Source organism: Gadus chalcogrammus, chromosome 1 (assembly GCF_026213295.1).
Source record: "Gadus chalcogrammus isolate NIFS_2021 chromosome 1, NIFS_Gcha_1.0, whole genome shotgun sequence".
Lineage (NCBI taxonomy): Eukaryota > Metazoa > Chordata > Actinopteri > Gadiformes > Gadidae > Gadus > Gadus chalcogrammus.
In genome coordinates, this window is record NC_079412.1 from 24,438,471 (window position 1) to 24,461,385 (window position 22,915).

Genomic DNA, 22,915 nt, shown 5'->3' on the forward strand with positions numbered 1-22,915 from the left:
CTCAGGTTATGGTCCTTAAACCCCTTGAGACCAGCCTCAGCCATTGACGGGTAAATACAGCCATACACGCTAGCCGGCTGTTAGCCTTTCACACTGGGTTTAGTAAATACTCTGGTGCCTTTAGCTAGAAAGCTCTCAAACGAGCGTGGAACTTTAAACCAAAGCGTAGCGTTCCGTGTGTTCTATTGCAGGTGAATCGGAAAACAATGATACTGCCCATTATTAATATGAAATACATTCAAAGGTTTCTAGTGGGAGTACCGTGATATTTTAAGTAAAAACAATATGTAAACATACAACTTGACGTGGATTTCCTTAGATGTCCAAGGGACTGTTTCACGTTTATCTTATGAACGCTTTCCTGCCATTGTCATTAGCATTTCCATTGCTACCAAAATATCTATGTAAACCCAAAAGTTTCGTTTTTAAAGTGCTCATGTTAAAGAGTGTTAATTGATTGTACTTTGTAACACAGGCCTACACATACACAAGGCTATTTATGTTGACATAAATAAATACAATTGATCAACATCCTTTCCGATAATGCCCCTACAAATCTAGTCTTTGTATGTTTGGTGTCCCAATACAAAATAACTTTTATAATTTGACACAATTCAAGCATAGAACACGTGTGACAATTACATTTCCATCCCTTTCCTGATCGCAATGTCATCATGATTACCACGTCACGTTTGTACTCAGCATTATTAGGGTTTCAGTCAAAGGCTTTAGGATGTTACACATCCCAACTGTCTTGCTCACACACTTTCGTGGACTGTATTGCGGCTATCTAACTGAAGGAGAGAGCCCTATAATCGACAGTGTCCTTGGTGACTGCTACATAGACACTGCCCTGAGGAGTGAGAGACCACCTTTAAAACAATACTCCTCCTTGTGTTTCCTCCTGACTTTATCACGTCCAGGATTTGTTTACCACTTTCTAGATTGGGACGACGATATAAATATAACATTGACCTTTGATGATTTAAAAAGACGTTTGATACAAGCCACACATCTACAGTATGTGTTTTTCAGTCTGAAACGCTGTGATACGGTAAAGTAATCGATATTTACGACCAAGTTTTCTGTATACACATACAATACATTTATGTAAATACAGCATTGTATTATTATTATTATTCGTTTTCAATATCTTCATCCACATAGAATAGTGCAGGAATATCGAATCAGGATTGACCGAGAAATGTCCCATCAGTGCAACCCTTAATACTTGCTCAAAGGTTCCGGGTCACTGCACTGTGGGCAATTTATTGTCAATTGTGCCCTCTATGCCCATCTCTTCCTCCGTCTTCTCCTTCACACTAAAGGGCTGATTATGGTTCCACGACGACGCAAGAGGGTTTACAGACCCATTACTTCCTCGCGGAGCCGCCTTGCGTCCACCGCAAGGACCTGACGTGCGCATCCCAAAAAACTGCGTCAAGGCGACACAGCAGCAAGGGCTGTGATTGGTCCGCTCACTAAAACCCGACACCGACCAAAAACAGGTTCACGACTGCGTCGAAGCGTCTGCGCGGTCACTGCGTTGCGTCGACGTGGAACCATTGTCAGGCCTCGACGAGGTGGTATGTGATTACAATACGCACAGGGCGCCAGTACCTGGGTATGAGCGGAGGGCATCTCAGGAGACCCCCGTCGTGGTCCTCACCCCACCCCCTTCCCCCCCCGTCATACCTGGTCACGCTCTGCACTGTGCCGGGTCTCCGCCAGACCCCCGGGGCCGGGGGACGTGACGTTCAGGTAGCCCAGCTCCGAGGGCTGGAACTGGGGCGCGCTGGGCGGGGCGACGCGGGGACCCTCCCCCTTGACCCGGCAGATGGCGTCCAGGATCCCAAGGGGGTCGCAGCCGCCGGAGGTCAGGCTGGACGCGGGACGGACACACACGGACACGGACACACACACACACACACACACACACACACACACACACACACACACACACACACACACACACACACACACACACACACACACACACACACACACACACACACACACACGTGATTGGTTATGAGTCAGTAGAGCGTGAAACAGGGGGACCTATGTTAGTTTAGTTTAAACAGAGAGAGGGGCTACCTGAGACTTGAGGACTGGAGCATGCTGTCCATGGTCAGACCCTCGGAGGGTAACATCTTCCTCACCTCGTGCTGAACGAACAAATCCCAAGAAAAAAAACATTGTTTACACACCCCCCCTCTCCGGTCAGGCAGGCACCGGCCAATCAGAACGTCCTGTAACGGTCACCATTGCTCAGTGCCATGAGTAAGCAACACTGTTAAGGCCGATTTCCACCAGAACCGTGACGGAAGCGTCACGGCAGCGAAGCGGCTGTGTTCCGTACTGCAATCCCCCCCCTGGAGGCGGTACGGACACGATCCGGCTGATGGCTCAAGACGTGCATGATTATAATAGGCCTATATGAATCGCAAACAATGATTATGATTAGAATGACCCATACAATATTATTCCCGAGTTATAATCAACCCCTACACATCAATATTATAACCCATTAAATACGCATGATTCTAGATGTCATGCCAACGTCGCAGTCCGCTCGCGACACTTGACTAGCGATTAGAGAATAGACGAGGCATCGACGCAGACTTTCATTTCTTCTTTGCCACTGATTAGCTAGTGATACCATGGGGTTATCAATAGCGTGAATTGCATAGGGGTCGATGTGAGCTCATGAATATTCATGAGCAAATGCAAACTGATTGGATGTAGAAGTGTTCTGAGACACGGCTGCGAACCGGCAACCCTCAAAAATAGACCAGTGGAATAGCCTACATTGACTATAATGGTTTCTATAATTTTCGGCGACCGTTTTACTGCCGTGGCGCTTCCGTGACGGTTCTTGTGGAAATTGGCCTTAACACACACACACACACACACACACACACACACACACACACACACACACACACACACACACACACAACACACACACACACACACACACACACACACACACACACACACAAACACAAACACAAACACACACACACATTGAAACCAGTTTAGTCACATAAACATACATATCGCTATTACTCTGTCAAACAGGAAGTCACAAAGATGCACTGTATAACTAGTTCAAATATATCCCTTGAAGGGGTCTTATATCAGAGCTAGTGATGATCCGGCAGAACGGGGCGGGGCTTCTACCTCCAGACTGCAGAACGATTGGACGTTCCTCAGGGCCCGCTCCAAGCAGCTCACTTGATTGGACAGCTTCAGCGTCCTGTCCTGCAGCTGTCGGTTCTCCTGCTCCAGGCCGTTGACCCTGAGGCAGAGGCGGAGGAGTTGATTGGGTAACAGGATGATGATGGATGGGACGGTGAAGTGGTCGTTCTCTGGGCTGGCTTTCACTGTTACAGCGGTTCATCAGCACAGCTCACAGTATTTTTAGCAATTATTCGCAGAAGAGGTGAGGTGAATAATTGTTTTAGTATATACTACACGTGAACGCCGGGATTTATTTGTTTTCTTTAACGTGTATTTTTTTTTAGCGTGAGAAGACGACCGTCACGTACGCTTAAAGGGGGAAATTTTGCGATGAAAATGATATCACAAGTTTGAGATCTCACATCATCTAGTATTGCCCAATATCCCGAGATAGCGAACCAATCGAACTGCGCCATCTTAGGAGGTTCACATGTAGCATATACTAATAACTAAACCTATATGATTTCTATACTGCACTGTAAGGCAGAGCAACGAACATCGCATGAAACAAATAAAATGTATTATTATTTGGAAAAATCATAGCTATGAAATGATACCATTTTGATGATCATAATAGTAAAAAAATAAAAACCTGATTTAATTGTATTCAACATATTATTCAATAAAATGTCTTTAAACACATTTGCTATAATGGAGGATTCCAACAACCTGCAGTAAAAATACTAGCTTTAGCATGGGATTTAAGGCCCAGTAGATGATATAGCCTGTTTGTTTGTTTTGCAATAAAACCAAGGTGCACCTTGGGGGATTGCGGGCATGGTTGTACTTAGCAAGCTGCATCATGGGGGATTGAGACCTAGTCCTTAGCAAGGGGCATCATGGGTGATAGGGGCCTGGTACCTAGCAGGCTGCATAATGGTGGACTGAGGCATAGTACCTAGCAAGGTGCATCATGGGGTATTTGGGACTAGTACCTAGCAAGGTGCATCATGGGGGATAGGGACCTCGTACCTAGCAGGTTTCATCATGGGGGATTGAGGACAAGTACCTACCAAGCTGCATCATGGGGTATTGGGGCCTCGTAACTAGCAGGTTGCATCCTGGGGGATGGAGGACTAGTACCTAGCAGGGTGCATCATGGGGGATGGAGGGCGGGGCTGTACCTGTGCTGCACAGTGGAAGCGGTACGCATGCCAGCGCTGCCCAGGTCCTCAGCCTCGCTCATCCTCCGCAGCAGGTCCCTCTTCTCCACCAACAGCTTCTCATTCTCAGCCATCACCGTACGCACCGACTCCTTCTCCTGGAGACACCACCCATGGTGGTGGGAGGGGGGAGGAGGAGGAGGAGGGGGGGGTGGGGGGGGTTAAGGTGCAAGAGAGGGGGAGGAGGAGGAGGGGAAGGGGGGAGAGGAGGAGGAGGGGGGTTTAAAGAGCAAAGGGGAGGTGGGATAACGAGCAAGAGAGGGGGAGGAGGTGGAGGGGAAGGAGGAGTAGATGAAGAGGTGAAGGAGCAGTGGGGGAGGGGGGTGGAGGGAGGATTTGAAGGGGAGAGGGAGGATGGGAGATGAAGAGGAGAAGGAGCAGGTGGAGGAGGAGAAGAAGAAGAAGAAGAGAGGAAGGATGGGAGATGAAGAGGAGAAGGAGCAGTGGGGGAGGGAGGAAAGAGGAGGAGGAGGAGAAGAAGAAGAGAGGAAGGATGGGAGATGAAGAGGAGAAGGAGCAGGAGGAGGAGGAGAAGAAGAATAGAGGAAGAAAGGGAGTAAAGAGGGGAAGGAGCAAGGGGGGGGAGGAGGAGGAGTGGAAGGGGCGAGGGATGAGGATAAGGAGGATGACGGGGAAAAATGTGGAGAATACAAGGAAAAGGAGGCAGAAGAGAAAGAGAAGGAAGACGAGGAGGGAGGGGAAGAGGAGAGCGAGGAGCAGAGTGTTATGAGGAGACTGGTGCCATGCTAAAAACAGCCTCGACAACTGGGTGGCGTCCTTATCCTCTAAAACAGATCTCCAAACCACCAGGAGGGTACATGCAGTGTGTCAGTGTTGGAGAAGTGCTGGTGTTGATGTAGCGAGTCAACTGTGAAATATCACTCTGAATCCTGCCAATAATTGCTGAGAATGTGAAGCATTCTCTTTGGTCTCGTTTGTGTGACTAGCTTTCTATTGAGAAACATCACCAGATTAGATCACTGGGACCAGGGCTATTTCTTTCATAATTTGTGCAAATAAAACTAGGTATAATTGTTTTAAATAAAATTTGAAGCCTATTTATTTTATTTTTATAAGAGGGGGGGGAGGTATATTTGACGACGCGGTTCCAATCAAAGCCGGTGGAACTCCGCAAGGACGTAACTGGTCCGTAAACCCCCTTGTGCTGCGTCAACGTGGAACCATAACTAGGCCTTAACTCTGTGGAGGAAGGGGCAGAGAGAGGGGGTGGGAGGGCACCTTGAGGGAGAGGCTGGAGGCCAGCTCCAGGTCGTTCTCCAGCCTCTGGATGGTGCGGTCCCGCTGCCCTGTGGCCTTCAGGCAGGCCTGCCGGGCCTGCCGCAGCTTGCTACGCTGCTGCTCCTGCTTCTCGTTGTGCCTCCTGCACGAGACGCGCGCACACACACACACACACACACACACACACACACACACACACACACACAGACACAGACACAGGATTTTAAACCACATGGGGAAGAGCTGGGGAATGGCCCTTATTCATCTAGAGGCCATCTTGGTTCTAAACGCTAGCTAGCGTTTAGAACCAAGATGGCCTCTAGATGAATAAGGGCCATGGATTGAGGAAGTCTTTGGTTAGAGGATAAAAGAGCTCATGTTTAATCAAGTTGAAGCTATTTCACAGTGGAGGGGAGTGGGTGAGTGAGTGAGTGAGTGAGTGAGTGAGTGAGTGAGTGAGTGAGTGAGTGAGTGAGTGAGTGAGTGAGTGAGTGAGTGAGTGAGTGAGTGAGTGAGTGAGTGAGTGAGTGAGTGAGTGAGTGAGTGAGTGAGTGAGTGAGTGAGTGAGTGAGTGAGTGAGTGAGTGAGTGAGTGAGTCTTACCTGACGTGTGTGTCCAGCTGTAGCAGGACCAGCTGTATCTCTCCTTGCAACTTGTCTGTCTCCTGCTGGCTGGACAGCAGCTCCTCCTGCAGCTGATGGTTGGTGCTCTGCGCCTCCCTCTGCTGGTGGAAACCACACGGTGCACCCACTTTGGTAAAAAACAGGTAGTGCCCCAGCAAGCTAGGGATACAGCAGTCCTATGTGATAGCAGACGTTATGCTATCAAGGCGTCTGAGTGACACCTAGATAGCAGAACTTCTGCTATCAAAGCGTCTGAGTCACTCAGACGCTTTGATAGCAGAACTTCTGCTATCAAAGCGTCTGAGTGGCGCCTAGATAGCAGAAGTTCTGCTATCAAGGCGTCTAAGTGGCGCCTTGTTTCCTGTTTGGCTACGGGGAAGTTCTGACAGAGAAACTCATTGACGCAGGGGGATGAAGCTTTCAGAATGAGAAATGATGTTTCTATTGTGACCAGCATACACAGTGTTGATTTGGGTTCGCTGTCAATATCAGCATTCAGCTTGTCTGCTATCAGACTATTCTTAGGTCTGATTCTGGAGACCAGTCAGTTGATTTCACATGTTTTTCAGTGGCAAAACTACAGAAACACTTAAGGTACGTCACAATATATTGTTAGAGATGTCTGTAATGTATGTTTCATTAAGCAAATGAAACATACACCATTGAGTGGATTCTCTCCATAGTCCTATTCTATCTACTATCCAGCGTTTAGCAGGCACTTTTATCCAAAGAGATCCAAAAGCTTCGTCATTAACGAGCAGGCTGGGTTTCGCTCAAGGGGGGGCAGTGATGTAAGGCTGCCGAGACCGTGGACAAAACCCAGAACCTTTCACCAATTAGTCTGTCCAATACACTAGAAACACCCTGTTTACCCCCCTAGCTGCTCTAGCACCCTAGCAACCTCCCTACACTGCCCCTTTATGCCTCGATGTATGCCGACCAAGCCCTAGGTAGCATCCCCAGAGTTGGGAAAAAGTTGAGCAATCCACAAGCCAGATGTTTACGTATTTCCAACTGGTGGCTAATGAAAAAAACGGCCTACCACTCTGTAAAGTGTCTTGTTAGTACAGTTAGTCAGGAGAAGTCACCACTCACTGACACAATAAACAGTAATGATTCATTCAGCTCTGCATTGGGATTACGGTTAACGGAGACTCAGGGAAGAGAGTTCTCGATGAAAACCAGTGCATACAAGCTGTGTCAACAGTTGGGAATGATTTGGGAGTAAGTGTGCGAAGCTACGGGCCGTTTCAGAGGGTTAAGCCCCTTCAAAATACAGAATGGCCGAGGGGACTTGACGAGGGAGGAAATGAACTGGCTTCAGTCACTGGGAGATGTTATGGTTGGATTAGTCTCCCAGCAACACAACATACTTAACCTCCTCTCACTTGATGCTCTGCGTCATCTGGGCAAGGTTTACTTTTCTCGGCCAAAGAAAAGTTTTAAAACGGATTGGATTCCTTTAGCCTCAACCAGCGTGGGACAGACATGACGGCTTGCGGTGGCATATGGTGGACGGATTAGATTGTTGTTTTTTTTAAACGAGAAGTGTTGACTATGGTTCCGTGTAGACCCACACCACGGAGCACCATGGCAACCATAAATAAACAAATTATTATATATTATAAAATAGGTAGATGCATCTCTTTCTTGTGAAATATAGTGTCTGAGTGTAGATTAGAATCCACCACATGGCAAAGTGATCTGTGGCAATCCATTGGGGAGACAGAAGTGCACAAACTACAATCTGGAGACCAAAGCTAACCAAGCAACAGTGTAGCTACCAAAGATACCCCAAAGCTACAGTGTAGCTACCAAAGATACCCCAAAGCTACAGTGTAGCTACCAAAGCAAACACAATGTTAGGGAGGTCACCAAAGGCAACACAAAGCTCACACTGTAGCTACCAGTTACCCCTTATACTCCATCCCGCTCCGTTCATATCATGTAACCAAACCTCCTCTCCGTCCACCGCACCAGACTTTCTATCCTCAGTGGCAGGTCTTTCAGCGCCATGGCCCCCAAACTCTGGAATTCCCTTCCTCAATTCCCTCCGTGACTGTCCCTCCTTCCCTCTCCTTAAAGTTCATCTCAAGACCTTTCTGCTTCAAGAACACATCTCCTCTTCCACCAATGCATAGACCTCTCTAGACCCCCCCTCTGTCTATATTATTTATTTACATTTTTATTTGGGTTGTTGTACTTCTTGTGGTGCTGTCTTGCTCTGTCTGTGCTCATGAATCTGTAAGGCGACATTGAGAGTGAGAAAGGTGCTATATAAAATAAACTTTTTATTGTTATTATTTCCAAAGCTAACCCTTACTAGCTGAGCCTGTCAGACCTCCTCGGCCCCCCCCTCACCTCCTCGCGGGCCTGGCTGAGCTCCTCCTCCAGGAGCGTCAGGCGGCTCTCCAGCTGCTGGCTCTTCAGGCCCAGCTCCGAGTTGCTCCTGCCCAGCGACGCCTCCTTCTGCCTCAGGGAGCGCACCTGCTGCCGCAGCTCCTCCTCCCGCTGCTCCAGGAGCTTCCTGTCAGCAGGAGCCACACAGGAAGTGGGGGGCGAGAGGGATGAGGGAGAGGTGGGGGAGGTGGGGGATGAGGGGGAGGTGCGGGAGGAGGGGGAGGTTGGGGTTGAGGGGGAGGTGCAGGAGGAGGGGGAGGTGGGGGATGAGGGACGACATTAGAGCGCGTCCATTACAATGCAGTTCCTGGTGTGAGTTGTGTTGTGGGGATGTGTGTAATAAAGACCTGGTGATGTGGTCCTCGTGGTGCTGGGCCCTCAGGGAGGACAGGCTGTCCGTCAGGTCCCGGGTGTCTCTCTCCAGCCGGCTGCTCTCCCCGGAGCGAGCCTCCTCCATTCGTAGTTGATGCTGCGAGTTCTTCAGCTGCTGCTGCAGCTCCATCACCTGGTGGGAGGAGGAAGGACACCCCTGCTTAACCTTTGAACTAAAGTGAGCCACTCTATTGTCATCAGGACCTTTCGCAGACCTCTTCATATGCAAACAGAAAAATGCAATTCTGAAGCAGCAGAGCTGTCGTAATCTCTCTATTATTCCAGCGCAGCGATACCGCTGGTGATAAATGCTAATCAAGTCTAAGCCCCTAGCATTGAGTAACAGTATTGAAACAGACCCAGGGAGTAGTCCAGGTTCACTGCAAATCAAGCTAGTAGTATAGCAGACTATTCGTTCGCTGACCTTCTTGTCCGCGGCGATGAGGCGAGCCCTCTCTGCCTGCAGCTCCTCCTGCAGGCTGCTGGTGGTACTGCGGGTGGTGGAGCTTCGAGCCAGCTCCAGCTCCTGCTCCCGGATCCTCTGCTGCTGGCGCTCGCACTCGCTGCCCAGACCCTGCACCTTCTGCTCCACCTGCAGCAACCGGGCCGCGCTCTGCTTCACCTCTGCACACAGCTGGGAGGAGCACGGACAAACACACAGGAGACAGCTTGGTTATGGAAACATGGTGTGGTTTAAACACCCACCAGGGATGGTTTAAACACCCACTGAGGATGGTTTAAACACCCATTAAGGGTGTATTAAACATCCAGTAGGGATGGTTTAAACACCCACTGGGGGACACTTAAAGGTCCCATGACATGCCACCAGGTGTGAGTGTGATTAGCCTTACAAGCCGGTGGCATGTCATGGGACCTATACTACTTTTAGATAAATGCTAGCTTGACAAGGAAATATAGATTTATAAATAACGTATGCACAGTTTGCACACCAAATTGATTCAGAAAGAAAACAAATGCAAGTGAAAAAATTGTATGGGCTTTTTTTTTGTCCCTTAATGGAACGGGCAGCGAAGAGACGCGGGGAAGCGGTTTGAAAGTGTGAAGGTGCGAAATGTCAGCACACTCCGACTATTAAGCCAGAAAATGGCTTAATACTTTCACTAAGCAGTGAAAGTATGATTGTGCAACGTCTCCCAGGAGAACCCAACACACGGCCACAGCCCCATCGTTCGTCTCCCACACCTTGAGTTTCTCCTGGTCCAGCAGCACGTTGTGCCTCTTCAGGTCCACGTTCTTCTCCCTCTCGTAGCGCAGCTCCCGCTCTGCCGAGGTGAACAGACTCTGGACCCTCTGGAGGTCCTGCTTCAGCTGCCGGGCCTCCTCCGCCTTCTGGCCCAGGACCATGTCCTGAGACTGGGGGAGAAGGAGGCAGGCCAGGGGGGTAGCATTATACTAAATGTTAGATGGGTTCGTATGGAGGTACGGCCAGTTTGTTGATTTAGCTTCATTAAGAACAAAAGGCCATTCAGAGATAAAATAAGTAACTAAAAAAGGAAATGCTAAATAAAAGTGGATAATATGACGGTGCCGACATGAACATTTTGATTTAGAAGTTGAGTGTTGAGGCAGACCTCAACACTAAAGATGCTTAAACGCGGAGGGAGTACCTTGGCACGGGCCTGGGCTTCAGTCGCCTGGGCCTGCAGGGCCAGCTGGCGGCGGGCGGACAGCCGTCTCTCCTCCTCCAGGTCGGCCTGCAGGCCAGCCGGGTCCCGCTTCACGCTGGGCAGCTGGGTAGCATTTAGCTGATTAGCACATGCTTCATATCCAACGCCACTTACAGGGGATTCAGATGCATGTGGTAAATAGGCAGGTGGGGGCCGGAGGAATGGTCCTGCTGCTTCTAGACATCAGGGATCGAACCCAATTCCTCAACTAGGAGTCAAACACACCAACTACATTGTCCTGTACCCTCAGAGCTTTTAATACAAATGTTTTCTACAGATGATGTGCAAGTTGTGCTTATTCACAGTGGCTCATCTGGTTGACGTCTCAGGATTTCCCTCATATGCGTCAATGGAAAATCCTCCCTGACAGGTGTGTTGGAAGCACTCCGGGCCATGTACCTGCTCCACTGGACCCCCGGGACTAGGTTTGGTCAGGGGCTCCTGGCTGCTGCTCCTCGCGGAGGCATGATGCTCCTCCAGCTGCAGCTCCAGGCGCTGCTGGAGCTGCTGGACCTCCAGGCCCAGCCTGTCCCTCTCCCCCTGGGCCGACAGCGTCTCCTGGGCCCCGGAGCGGAGGTCCGCCTGGAGCCCGCTGCTCTGGAGCTTCTCGGTCCCCAGCTCCTCTCTGGATGGGGGGGCGACAGGAGAACAGCCAGGAAGGGGTTAACAGGATGCTCCCGCCCGCATTGGATCAGATTCTTACGACTAGCTGCAGAGTGCACATGCACACACCGCAGCCGCAGTTGCGATCTGCACCCACACCCCCACCCACGCATTGCATTTCCTATTTCCTATTTAAACCTACAATCTCTAACTGGGTTGATCATAAACAAATCAATATGATCCAAAAAAATAAAAAAGCAATAGTAGTATTCTGGGTTAGAGATATAAATATCCCGGTTCTATATGACGTGGTGCTTAGCTTAAATCAAACTTTCACTTCATCTCAGAAAGACTACTTCATAGCCAAGTCCATAGGGAGTTTGACCCTGGTGCTGAGATGAGATGAGCTACATGCTATCACGAGCTCCAGGCCCACCTCAGAGCGTCGTGGGCCGTCCTCAGGCTGGCCAGCTCAGAGGTCAGCCGGTACGTCTGGTCCCTGAGCTGCTCCACCTCCGCCCTGCTCTCCCTCAGGTCCTCCTTGGCCCCACCACTCTCCCTCTGGCGCTCCAACTCGCCCTGCAGGCGGGCGTGAGTGCGCTCCAACTGGGCCAACTGGAACACACACACACACACACACACACACACACACACACACACACACACACACACACACACACACACACACACACACACACACACACACACACACACACACACACACACACACACACACACACACACGTTGAAGTTTAAGTTCAGTGTTCAAGTACATACTCAGTATACCAGGAACTTGTAAACTACTAGTATAAACTATAATTATGCCGGTCTACTTTGATTACAAACCCAAACCGGAGGACATATGGACAAAACAATTTAAATCGAAAGATAATGGTAATAATCTTTCGATTAAATTCAAGGAAAATAAGAAAGAATGCAAGTCTGAGACATACAAAATAAACATTGCCACATCCAAATTGATTCAATATCAAATCAAAAAATGATTATCTCTTAGGGAGACCAAAGACTGACAGTTAGCAGCAGCACGTTGGAATCTGGAAATTACTATTATTATTATTATAAAGTAATATTTCTCCGACTGTATCTTTAAAACGACACTCTCGAGTTGGGTCAAGATAATGTATTCAGTATTTTCAAACATTGTAACACGAGAGCATGTGGATGACGAGCGAGGTGAGCCAGACCTTTTCCTCCAGCACGGCCTTCTCTCCCTTGACCTGCGTGAGGCTCTTGATGAGGGTCTTCCCCTGCTGACACTCGGTCTGCAGACTGTTCACCTCCATCCTCAGCTTCTTCAGCTCCCGCTCGCCCATCTGCAGGGCCTTCAGCAGCACGCACAAACACACACAAACACACAAGGATAAAACACACTGGCAGAATGACACCATCGCGAATACATGGGAAGGGGCTGACACAGTGAAGAATAGGCTTTTCTATAATATATATTCTATACTAGTACAAGTACTGACATATAAACTGAGAGTAGTTAGTACTAAATAGTACTATGCTGTATTATTGTACAACAAAGAACACTGCATGATTTTCCTCCATTTTAGAAAACAAATGTACTGTTGACGTATATTGCTTGCCAAAATAAATAATTGATATGCAAATATAATGCAATATATATGCAAATATGCAACATGCAACCAATTTTCTTTACGTTTTCATTAAACACAGCCGGTCAACTTAAAAAATATATATATATATATTAATAATTTATTCATGTTATCCCATTTTTTCTCAACCTTTAACAGATTTTCCTCAAAAACACAAAATAATTCCATCATCATCATCATCATCATCGCGGCTGTGCTGTCTGTGTGAGGGCCCTGCTCCCACCTCCTTGTCCTTCTTCAGGGCTCCCTGGGCGGAGGTGAGGTCCACCTCCAGCTGCTTCCTCCAGTCCTTCTCCTCCGTCAGCCGCGCCTCCAACAGGGACACCCGCTCCTGGCTGCTGCCCACGCCTCTCAGCTGGCCGCCAAGGACACACACGCACACACACACACACACACACACACACACACACACACACACACACACACACACACACACACACACACACACACACACACACACACACACACACACACACACACACACACACACACACACACACGGTAAAGGGTCAAAGTGTGCTGGACAGATGAGGTCAGGTTCATCATGACTGTACCACTACTGTCTTATTAATTAGTAAGTTAGCCTTTGTCCGAACGGACACAGTGTTTTTTTTTTTACATACATGTCCTTACAGTTAGACTGTGATGACGATGACATAACCACAACACAGTCCAACGAGCTCCTCCCCGTAGTTTAGAAAGACAATACTTTAATCCAAATTGACTCACATCGACCTTCATATCAAGGATGCATACAGGCAGACTGCGGACATATGGTGGAATATTTATTTCCCCGTTTTAGTTCATTGTATTACATTTCTTAACTATACTATACATCTCAATTTTCGGCTGTCTTCCTGCTGCTGTAGACAACCACATTTCTTCGCCTGGGTATCAATAAAGTGTTATCTTATCTTATATGCACATTTCAGAATGTTGCATACAATCTTGGCACAACACTTGCTTTGAGACTAGATAAATGGAATAATAATCTGTCTGTGGGCTGTAATCAAAGCGCAATACCAGCATTAACACATTGTAATGTGTGTATATCAGTGTTCGTGTTTCCACTGCTGGCCCTATTACAGGGGGATTTGGGCCAAAAACACACTATTCATTCCACGTCCCACCTTGAGGGGTGATGTCTTTGGTATCGACCTGTTTTGATGAATTTAGAAAGGAGGAAGATTGATGACTGGCTCCGACCCATCGGCTACTCACCGGCTGAAAGTAGGGCTCCGACTCTTTGCTCTCCTCTACGTTTTTCAGAAGCCTGTCCTGGGCAAACTGCTTCTTCAGCTCTACCTCCAGGCTTTTAATCTGGTGGTTCCAGCGCACATCGTTAGTCAGACATTTGGGAGCTGTCTCCATTTCTCCCTCTATCACGCGCACGTACACGCGCACGCACGCACGCATGCACGCACGCACGCAAACACACACCAACCATGATCCACCACTAAAAGTACACCATCAGGGAAATGTCTTGAGCAACACAGGAATTAATTAGACCCGGAGAAAGAGGCTGTGTTGAATTCTAATAAATAAAACTCATTAAACTGGTCTTTCGCACATACGGAAGTTACTATGTGTTACTTTACGCACTGTCCACTAATGCCTGTTCTCCTATTTAGCAGACGCTTCTATCCAGAGTGACTTTGAGGTCATTCTGTTCAGCAAATAGGCGACATACTACGGAGACTTGGGATCGAACCAGGAACCCTTCATTTAGGAGTCAAACCCCCTGACCACTTAACATCTTACCTCTATACTATATTAAAAGTATTACAATACCATAGCATGAAATATATAATATATAATACAATATATATTCAAAAAAGCATTCTCTCTCCAACCACTAAGCCTTCGGGCTTTCATGTGTCATCCCTGACTATTTATGTATTTTAATGTATGACACAGAGTGCTGTTCCTATTTTAGATCAAAATGGTCAAATCAAATCAATCAAACAACCCTCAGTGTCCAATCAGAGAGCAGCTCTCCACAGTCACCATGTTCCCCCCCCCCCCCAGTGTGATCCCACTGTTGGCTCCCTGTCTTACCTTCCTGCGCAGGCCTTCCAGCTCCCCGTCGTGCCGCTGCCGCTCCTCCTTGCTGGCGTTCTGCGCCTCCCCCACCAGGGCCTCCAGCTCCTCGTTCCTCTCCACCAGCTCCTCCTGGTCAGCCCGCTGCTTCTGCAGCCGCCGCTGCAGCTCCCGCAGCTGCACACGGCCGTCCTCCACCGCCTCGCGACACCTGGAACAAGACGTGTGATAGCCACTTAGCATCGTGGAGGCTGATTAGCCTGGTGTCCGCTTACTATGCCAGTGCCGGCTAATGAGCAGAGTGTTAGCTTCTAGGGTAGTGACAGCTAGCTAGAGTAGTGTCAGCTACATCACTATGCTAGTGTCAGCTATAGAGCAGAGTGTAAGCTTCTAGGGTAGTTACAGCTAGCTAGAGTAGTGTCAGCTACATCACTATGCTAGTGTCAGCTAACTAGCAGAGTGTTAACTATTTAGGGTACCGACAGCTAACTTGTGTAATTTCAGCCAAGTAGCATTGTGACCACTGATTAGCCCTGTGTCAGAACACTAGCATAGTGTCAGAACACTAGCATAGTATCAGCTAATTAACCTAGTATCAGCATATATGCTAGTGACAGCTAACTCGTGTAGTGTCAGCCTAATGTCGGCTAGCCAGCCGAGTGTCAGTTATACAGAAAAATGTTGGTTAGCTAGGATAGTATCAGCTAACTAGTGTAGTGTCGGCTAACTAGTGTCAGATAGTAATTCTACTGTCAGATAGCCAGGCCAGTATAAACTAGCTTGTTGCATTTGCATGGGATTGGGATTCTGCTTTTGTTTCCTCACACAAATATCAGTCTTAAAGAATCATAAACATCAAAATGAAGGGGACAGCCGTGTGTCTGGAGAATTATAGGTTATTACGTTTGATATCTAATTTGTTCAAAAAAATGCTGTCCAGGGATGTCATTTTTGTGAGCAATAATCACTGGACCAAGGGAATTTAAATGCATTGTGTGACCTTGGTATAGGCTGGTGCTGTATATTGACACTATAATCCTATACAACTAAATAGGGATGCAACATGAACCAATATTTAGGTGAAGGGTGCATGAGTGTACCGTTTGTGGACATGCTCCTCCTCATTCCACAAGGGGGCCACATTGCTCTGAAGCTCTCCACTTCTCCCCTTCCCCTCTCCTTGTGGCTGTGGTTTGACAGAGGAAGCTTGCTCTAGCTCCTGCTGTGCCAGCTTCATGAATATAAAAGGGATACACAAACATCATGCATCAAACTAAACTATAAACCATGCGTCTAGCATTTGGCCTGCGCTGAGAGTTCACTAGCAGTTCAATGAGATGTGTGCATGTATTAGTGTTTGGTGAATGCTAACCTTGTCCAGGAGGGTTTTCTTCTCGGTGTCTAACGCTCGTACCCTCTCCCTCAGAACACGTATCTCCCCGTCCAGCCTTTCGTTTTGGTCTCTGGCCTTCTGCAGCTCCACCATGTCTAGGGAACATCAGCCAGCATGATTACACGTACCATCATCGACATTACATGACATCTGAACTACGGACCTTCTGAAGCCAGAGTGACCGTTGAACCGGGTAACCGGATCAAAAGGTATGTGGAACAACCGCGACACAGTGTTCATGAAAACCAATCTCTGCAGGAAACATAGCCATAGCTTCACGATCGTGTTTTGTTGTGGTTGAGTGAAATGCCTTGGATCAGGTTCCAAATGTTTGGCTCCAGTGACTCAAAATGTGGCTACATAAAGACAGACATGTAGGCATTCAAAAAGGGAAGAGGTGAAAAATAGAAGATCTGTTTTATGAATCATGCAGTTTTTTTGTGCAGTTTGAAAAAGTATTTTGTCAAGCTGAGCAAAGTTCTAACATCTCATCATGCTTTCCCATATACAGTTACACTCATATTTTTTTTGTCTCACCACAGTGCTTCAGTTTGTCCACTTCCTTCCTCAGGTTTTCCACTTCCTGTTCTGTTCGCTCCAGCTCAGCTCCTGTGATAAGGAAGAAATAATAAAATGAAGGCGGTTGGAACTGTATGTCCTGGTATCCTGACCATGAATTCATTAAAAAATTCTCCAACAGGCTCATAGCTACACATAGAAAATTGGGAGAGAATTAAATGTAAAACGGTACCCTTCGGTTCACAGTTTGACATTGTATATATACTATGAATCTGAATTGTCCTGAAGGAGAATCTTAAACTCGCTGGTATCGCTCCGATTGGTTTTCGACAACAATTTGAAAGAGTTGCTAGGCAACGTGTCTGTGTATTAGAAACTGTAGCCAAGCAATCATTTATTTTCTAGGGTCTGGGTTGGCGCTTATTTTGTAATGTTTCATAGGGAGTCTGACCATGGTTCAAGGACTTGGGAGAAAGAAAAATGGGATCATTACATAACGTCATAGTTGGTTCTATGATGCATCAACATTTGCCTGGAACTAATTTACAAAAAGAAAGTACAGAAGAATGACAATGTAACTTGTGAATGAGGCTAATGTCTCCATAAAGGACCTCTGCTATTATTAGTACAGGGGAAAATTCCAGAACAAGTACAACCAAGAGGTAGGATTAATGAGCGACTAAATGATCAGACTGGATAAATCCTGCAACTCGACATTCCCATCTTCACTCTAGAACCCATTTCAGCCTAACACAGAAAAAAAACACCACCTCACCCCAGTGTAAAAAGACGGATGAGCCCCCTGTGTTAAAAAATGTCCCGTTCACATCATTGAGCTCATCTGTATTGGGTGTGAGCGCCTACCGCCGAGTCCCAGGCTGCCGTCGCCGTCGGGGTCCTGCTGGTTCTTCCTGGCGGCGTCCAGCTCTGCGGTGAGCCTGCGGATGTCCTGGTGGGCCATGGCCAGCCGCCGGGACGCCTCCTCCAGGTCCCGCTCCAGGCCCTGGCGCCCTCCCCTCTCCTGGGACACCTCCTCCTCGTGGAGCTGTTCGTGGTGGAGACACCACAATCATCCGCTGAGCTCAGGGGGCCAGCGGCCCCGACGATGGAGGGGAAAAGAGAGCACACCATGCAGGGCCCCTGGGAGGGTAGGGGGGCTGGGGGGGGGGGCGTTGAGAGAGCCGTGCTCGGGGGTGAACATAGTTTAAACTGAACGACGGACGGTAAGGCCCGGCGTCCGGGTATCGCTGCGTGCCGACGCGCCTGAGGAAAGGAAAGAGTCAGTAGCGACGCGAACAGGAAGTGGACATGCTGCTTGAGGGGGAATCATGCGCCAATGCACCCATCACAAGTATTGAACACCTTTCAGGTATGAATGTCTATATAAGACCGATTAGTTGCATGCAGATGTTGGCATGACAATCCAAGAAAAACACCCTCAGTGGAACAAGAAAACGAGAGCAGTAAAGTAGCGGCAGTAGGTGGTGGTGGCAATAAGCTGGCCAGCGTTCCAACGTCAGCCTGCGGTTCTCGAACGGGTGAGTGGTTAGTTTAAACTTTAAACCATGGGGGGTATAGTGAGGACCTACGGGGACGCTAGTGAGCCTGCTCTGAGCAGAGGATCTTCTGGGACCAAACAGCTTCCTCCAGGTGCTCTGACTCGAACACTGTTGAGAAGACGGATCGGTGTGGATGGGATGGAGAGCAAACAACACAACACGTCAGCAACACTGGTGGTACGCCGTCTAGGGCTCTCCTACTGGCTTCCATCCCTCAGAACTTAAAGGTCAGGCCTGGATGGAGGAAGAACCGTGCGGGAGGTCAATGTCCTGGTTGGGGCGGACGTTCTCACCTTTGTCATGTTGTCTCTGGTCTTCAGCAGCTCCTGACCCAAAGTGCGGCGGACGTGCTCAACCTCCTCCTGTCGGGGTGATTCCAGCGCATGGGCGAGAGGGGAAGGCTGTTAAATGTCAAAGTTCGCTATCCTGTTTTGTGGTGGTGCATTAAAAAGCACAACATCAGAACCGTTTCAACCATTTAAACAACTGTTTAGCAATCCTAAAACTGATAATGAATTGAAACTGAAATTGAAACGAGATGGTAAGGCCCAATCCCATTTCTACCCCTTACCCCTTCCCCTTACCCCTCCCCCTTGTTTTGAAGGGGTAAGGGGTAGAAATGGGATTGGGCCTTAGGTCCAATCCCAAGTCTGTGCACCTGCAGGTGGACCTCCCTCAGGCTGCCGGTGAGGCTCTGGGAGTCCAGCCTCCTCTCGGCCACCTCCAGCCTCTCCAGCAGCGTGGCCCTCTCCACCAGCAGGTAGGCCACCTGCTCGCTGGGGCTGCTCAGGCCCACGTCCCCCAGCCCCTCCTGGGACAGCAGCTCCACCAGCTCCTTGCTCTGGTTCTCTGGCAGAACGGAGAAGACGGAGGGGAAGAGGTCAGGTGCTGGACCCCTATGACTGGGACGAAACGTCGGTGACAGAGAGGTACTTGTCGCTTTCCAAAGACATGAAAATGACAGGGGGGGATTTAACTCAGTTCATGCTTCTGGTGCCTGTTCATATTACATATAGGCTTTAGGAGTTGAGAGAGGTCCAAATAGTGAACTTAATTTAAAAAAAAAAATCCAAAAAATAAGACTGATAACATGGATCGAACAGTAGCATGTTATGTAACAACAGGTGGAAAGGAAGAAAACTAAATCTGAAAGTATGAACATAATACTTACACAGTATACATCCTAGCCTAAACTCTTTTGCATGTAAACCCCCCCATTCAGCATTCAATTGGCGAGCACAACGATAACAGAAAACAGTAACAGTGATGGCAGCTGTGGTGGGCAGCAGTGGTGGGCAGCTGTGGTGAACAGTGTGTTGGTGCGGTACCGTGCAGGAGCCGGCTCTGTTTGAGCTCCAGGCGCAGCTGCTCGTTGTCTCTCTCGTACTCCGTTGTCAGCATCTCCCTCTCCTCCAGCAGACCCCTGATGTGCTCCACGTAGCTCTCCACCTGGGCCCCACACACACACACACACACACACACACACACACACACACACACACACACACACACACACACACACACACACACACACACACACACACACACACACACACACACACACACACACACACACACACCTGTTATTGACACTGAAGTGAAGTACACTATACACAGTCATTTCATGCAACATAGTTACATTTCATGTAACTATGTCTCTCTCTCACGACAGTTGAAACATCTTCTCTCTGCGAGTTCAACCTCCTGACCCGTGGCCTTGTAAATAAGCTGTGAACTAGCGTAGCTGGTGCCCATGTCGCGGCTCACCTCCTTCATCTCGCCGGCCTGCTGCGTGCGCAGGGCCCGCAGCTCCTGGGAGGAGGCCAGCAGCTTCCCCTCGCTGCCCACCAGCTCCCGCCACAGGTGGCACTGCCGCTCCTCGGCGCCCGCCGCCGGGGCCAGGCCATCGTCCTGCAGCCGCGCAGCGATCCGGTCCAGCTCCGTCCGCACCTGGACGCCCCCACCCAACACCACCCAACACCACCACCAACCAGCCCAGGAGAACTTGAGAAAGGGTGCTACAGCCATTTGAGACGCAACGATTGCTGGATATAGATTATTGATTTTTTTTGTGTATAGTATTGATTGTTTTGGTATTTATCAAATATTGCTGTTCATGCCAACAAGCCATTTAGCCTAGATGGTGCAAAATAAATGTGTGTATTCTCTAATATATATTTAATACAGTAAAGCTGTACCGGCTATTGCTGACCACCTGCAAGTTTGTTTTTCTTTTTTTTCTAGATATTACTCAATTTTATCTTAGCGGAAAGGGATCCCGGTTTCATCCACAATTTCTGCTAGTGAACCTGTGGGAATCAGGTGCACTTCAGCAAGTCGCCTAACTCATCTCCTTTAGTGCTCGATCCATGTCATTAACTCTTCTACTTGGTCAATATAAGCCCAGGCAGAAGAAGAGTATCCGCCAGCAACCATGTGTGGTATGTCTACGGCCCTAGGAGCATACTGGAAAGTAATTAGCCTCTTGTCTTTCTGCCCCTAAAATACATTGTAAGACTACTCAAGAGTGCTATACTCGCATTATGACACAAGGGGGAAAATATGCATCTTATATTTTTGCCAGTCGCTCCGTTCGACACGGAGCTGCTGAAGTCAACCCGGTAGCGAGGTCAGAAGGTCTCTCCCCGACAAACATCAAGCTTGGTCGGCCAGCGTGCATTATGCTCCCTATCGCCACGCGCGGCAGGCACCTATAGCGCGCTGAGCGAGGACGCCCAGGCTCTTCACACCTGTCACCAAACACAATGCTGTCATTCACGGGTCCTGTAACCCGAGTGGGCATCTCATTCACAGGCCGTGGACAGCTGTGGTGGGGGACACGGCCCCAGCCAGGCCAGGAGCATCAGGTCTCATGTACCTTCTGGTATTTAAAGATGAGACCAAATGCAGAATTTTGACGCTATGAGGAAGTGGGCGTTGCTGTTTTTCTATAGAAAATATATATTTGTGGATTGATAGATTCCTCTGCCACGTTGACTGATGAACTGGGACTCAATTCACTTTCATTGAATAAAATAGAAGTAATTTTTACATTTCTTTAATGATGTTATTGTTTGATGCGTTACATAGATATATATACATACATAAAATAGTATTAGCATGACTACAGTGTTTTCAATGGGAAACTTTTAATATATAATAAACAATAGTCATCGTCTTTCGTCAGGGAGACGCTTATCGACTTTTTGTGTGTGTGTGTGTGTGTGTGTGTGTGTGTGTGTGTGTGTGTGTGTGTGTGTGTGTGTGTGTGTGTGTGTGTGTGTGTGTGTGTGTGTGTGTGTGTGTGTGTGTGTGTGTGTGTGTGTGTGTGTTACCTCTTCATGTTCCATGGTCACACATTAGGTTTGAGGAGGAGGCATCTGTTCGATGTTGAAACTTTTCCTCAAGAGCAAGAACAAAGATCTCATATAGACTTCTATAGGTCCACTATATGGCATCGTTCAGGATGTCCATTCGTTTGAAGAACATTTTTTAATGATGTACAGATCTTCAAAAGTCCAACATGTCCAATACATGTCCAAGTTCCTCCATTACTATTTTATGTAGCTCACCTGTAAACAAAAAGAGGAATACATACATTTAGAGCTGTGCAGTGTGACCGTAACCGTATACAGTGTAGCAAATCAGCACCTGTAGTTACACAATACTAATCCTCCAGATTAGAGTAGCTACCTTGTAGTACGAGGCAAGCAGAGGCGCATCACTGCACCCTCAGAAGCAATGCGAGCGCCGAGCCGATTAGCTGTGTTTTTCGGCACCACGTCTCTAGTATGACATTTCATAATACCAAAGTGGTATTCTGTAAACACCGTATACCAGAGACACTGGCCATTATTAGTCGGCCCTCTCTACGGATCAGGACTGCAAATGTTCGCTGGCCGGCCAGTGTGTTTCAGCAGGAAGAGGGTTAAAAGAGCTCAAATATGTGGGCTGTTTACCCCTCATCCCAAAATGTCTGACAAGAGTTTTTCATCGCCACAAGCGCCCTATGATCCCCTTGCAGAGCTAGCTGGCTAGGCGGGGGTACGGTGTGTACGTTTGGGGAAAATATGCATCCTTACATGATATTATACGACAGCCAGGAAGACACCGCGTTAGAAAACTGTAAGCATCCGCTGGCTGGTGAGCAAACTTGGTCAACCAAGAGTTGATTTGGTTGACGCTCCACGGCTACGTCGCTAGCCGTAGCTACGCTTCTCTAGCAGGGAAGGTGAAATAGTTATAGCTCGGACATGAAGCCAAATAGCAAGTCTAGCACCAGGCTTCTTTTTATTGACACTCAATACGACTTCAGTCTGAACTTATTTATGAAAAGTTGCACAAACCTGGTAACGGGTGGCAGCGGTGAGAACAGGCGTGGCGAAAATAATTTGGCTTCTGCAGGCGCCTAGGCAACCGGTCATACCATT

The 22,915-nt window shown here is 48.3% G+C and overlaps 1 protein-coding gene across 1 annotated transcript; it reads right to left on the minus strand.

The window, feature by feature from the left end:
- Positions 1–1,249: 1,249 nt before the first annotated feature.
- Positions 1,250–22,876, minus strand: ccdc30 (coiled-coil domain containing 30). The gene is made up of 30 exons (XM_056595084.1): positions 22,832–22,876; positions 22,568–22,704; positions 21,821–22,057; positions 20,253–20,435; positions 19,814–19,934; positions 19,144–19,334; positions 18,779–18,847; positions 18,516–18,593; positions 17,791–17,971; positions 16,945–17,016; positions 16,387–16,502; positions 16,115–16,245; positions 15,033–15,225; positions 14,196–14,294; positions 13,198–13,329; positions 12,540–12,677; positions 11,771–11,949; positions 11,131–11,356; positions 10,672–10,794; positions 10,247–10,417; positions 9,468–9,677; positions 9,019–9,176; positions 8,633–8,798; positions 6,251–6,372; positions 5,649–5,790; positions 4,371–4,507; positions 3,187–3,304; positions 2,098–2,168; positions 1,696–1,882; positions 1,250–1,330 (listed from the first exon to the last, which is right to left on the minus strand). Exons 3-30 carry the CDS (start codon positions 21,833–21,835, stop codon positions 1,250–1,252), a joined length of 3,810 nt encoding a protein of 1,269 aa, XP_056451059.1. The 5' UTR covers positions 21,836–22,057; positions 22,568–22,704; positions 22,832–22,876.
- Between the last annotated feature and the right edge of the window lie 39 nt (positions 22,877–22,915).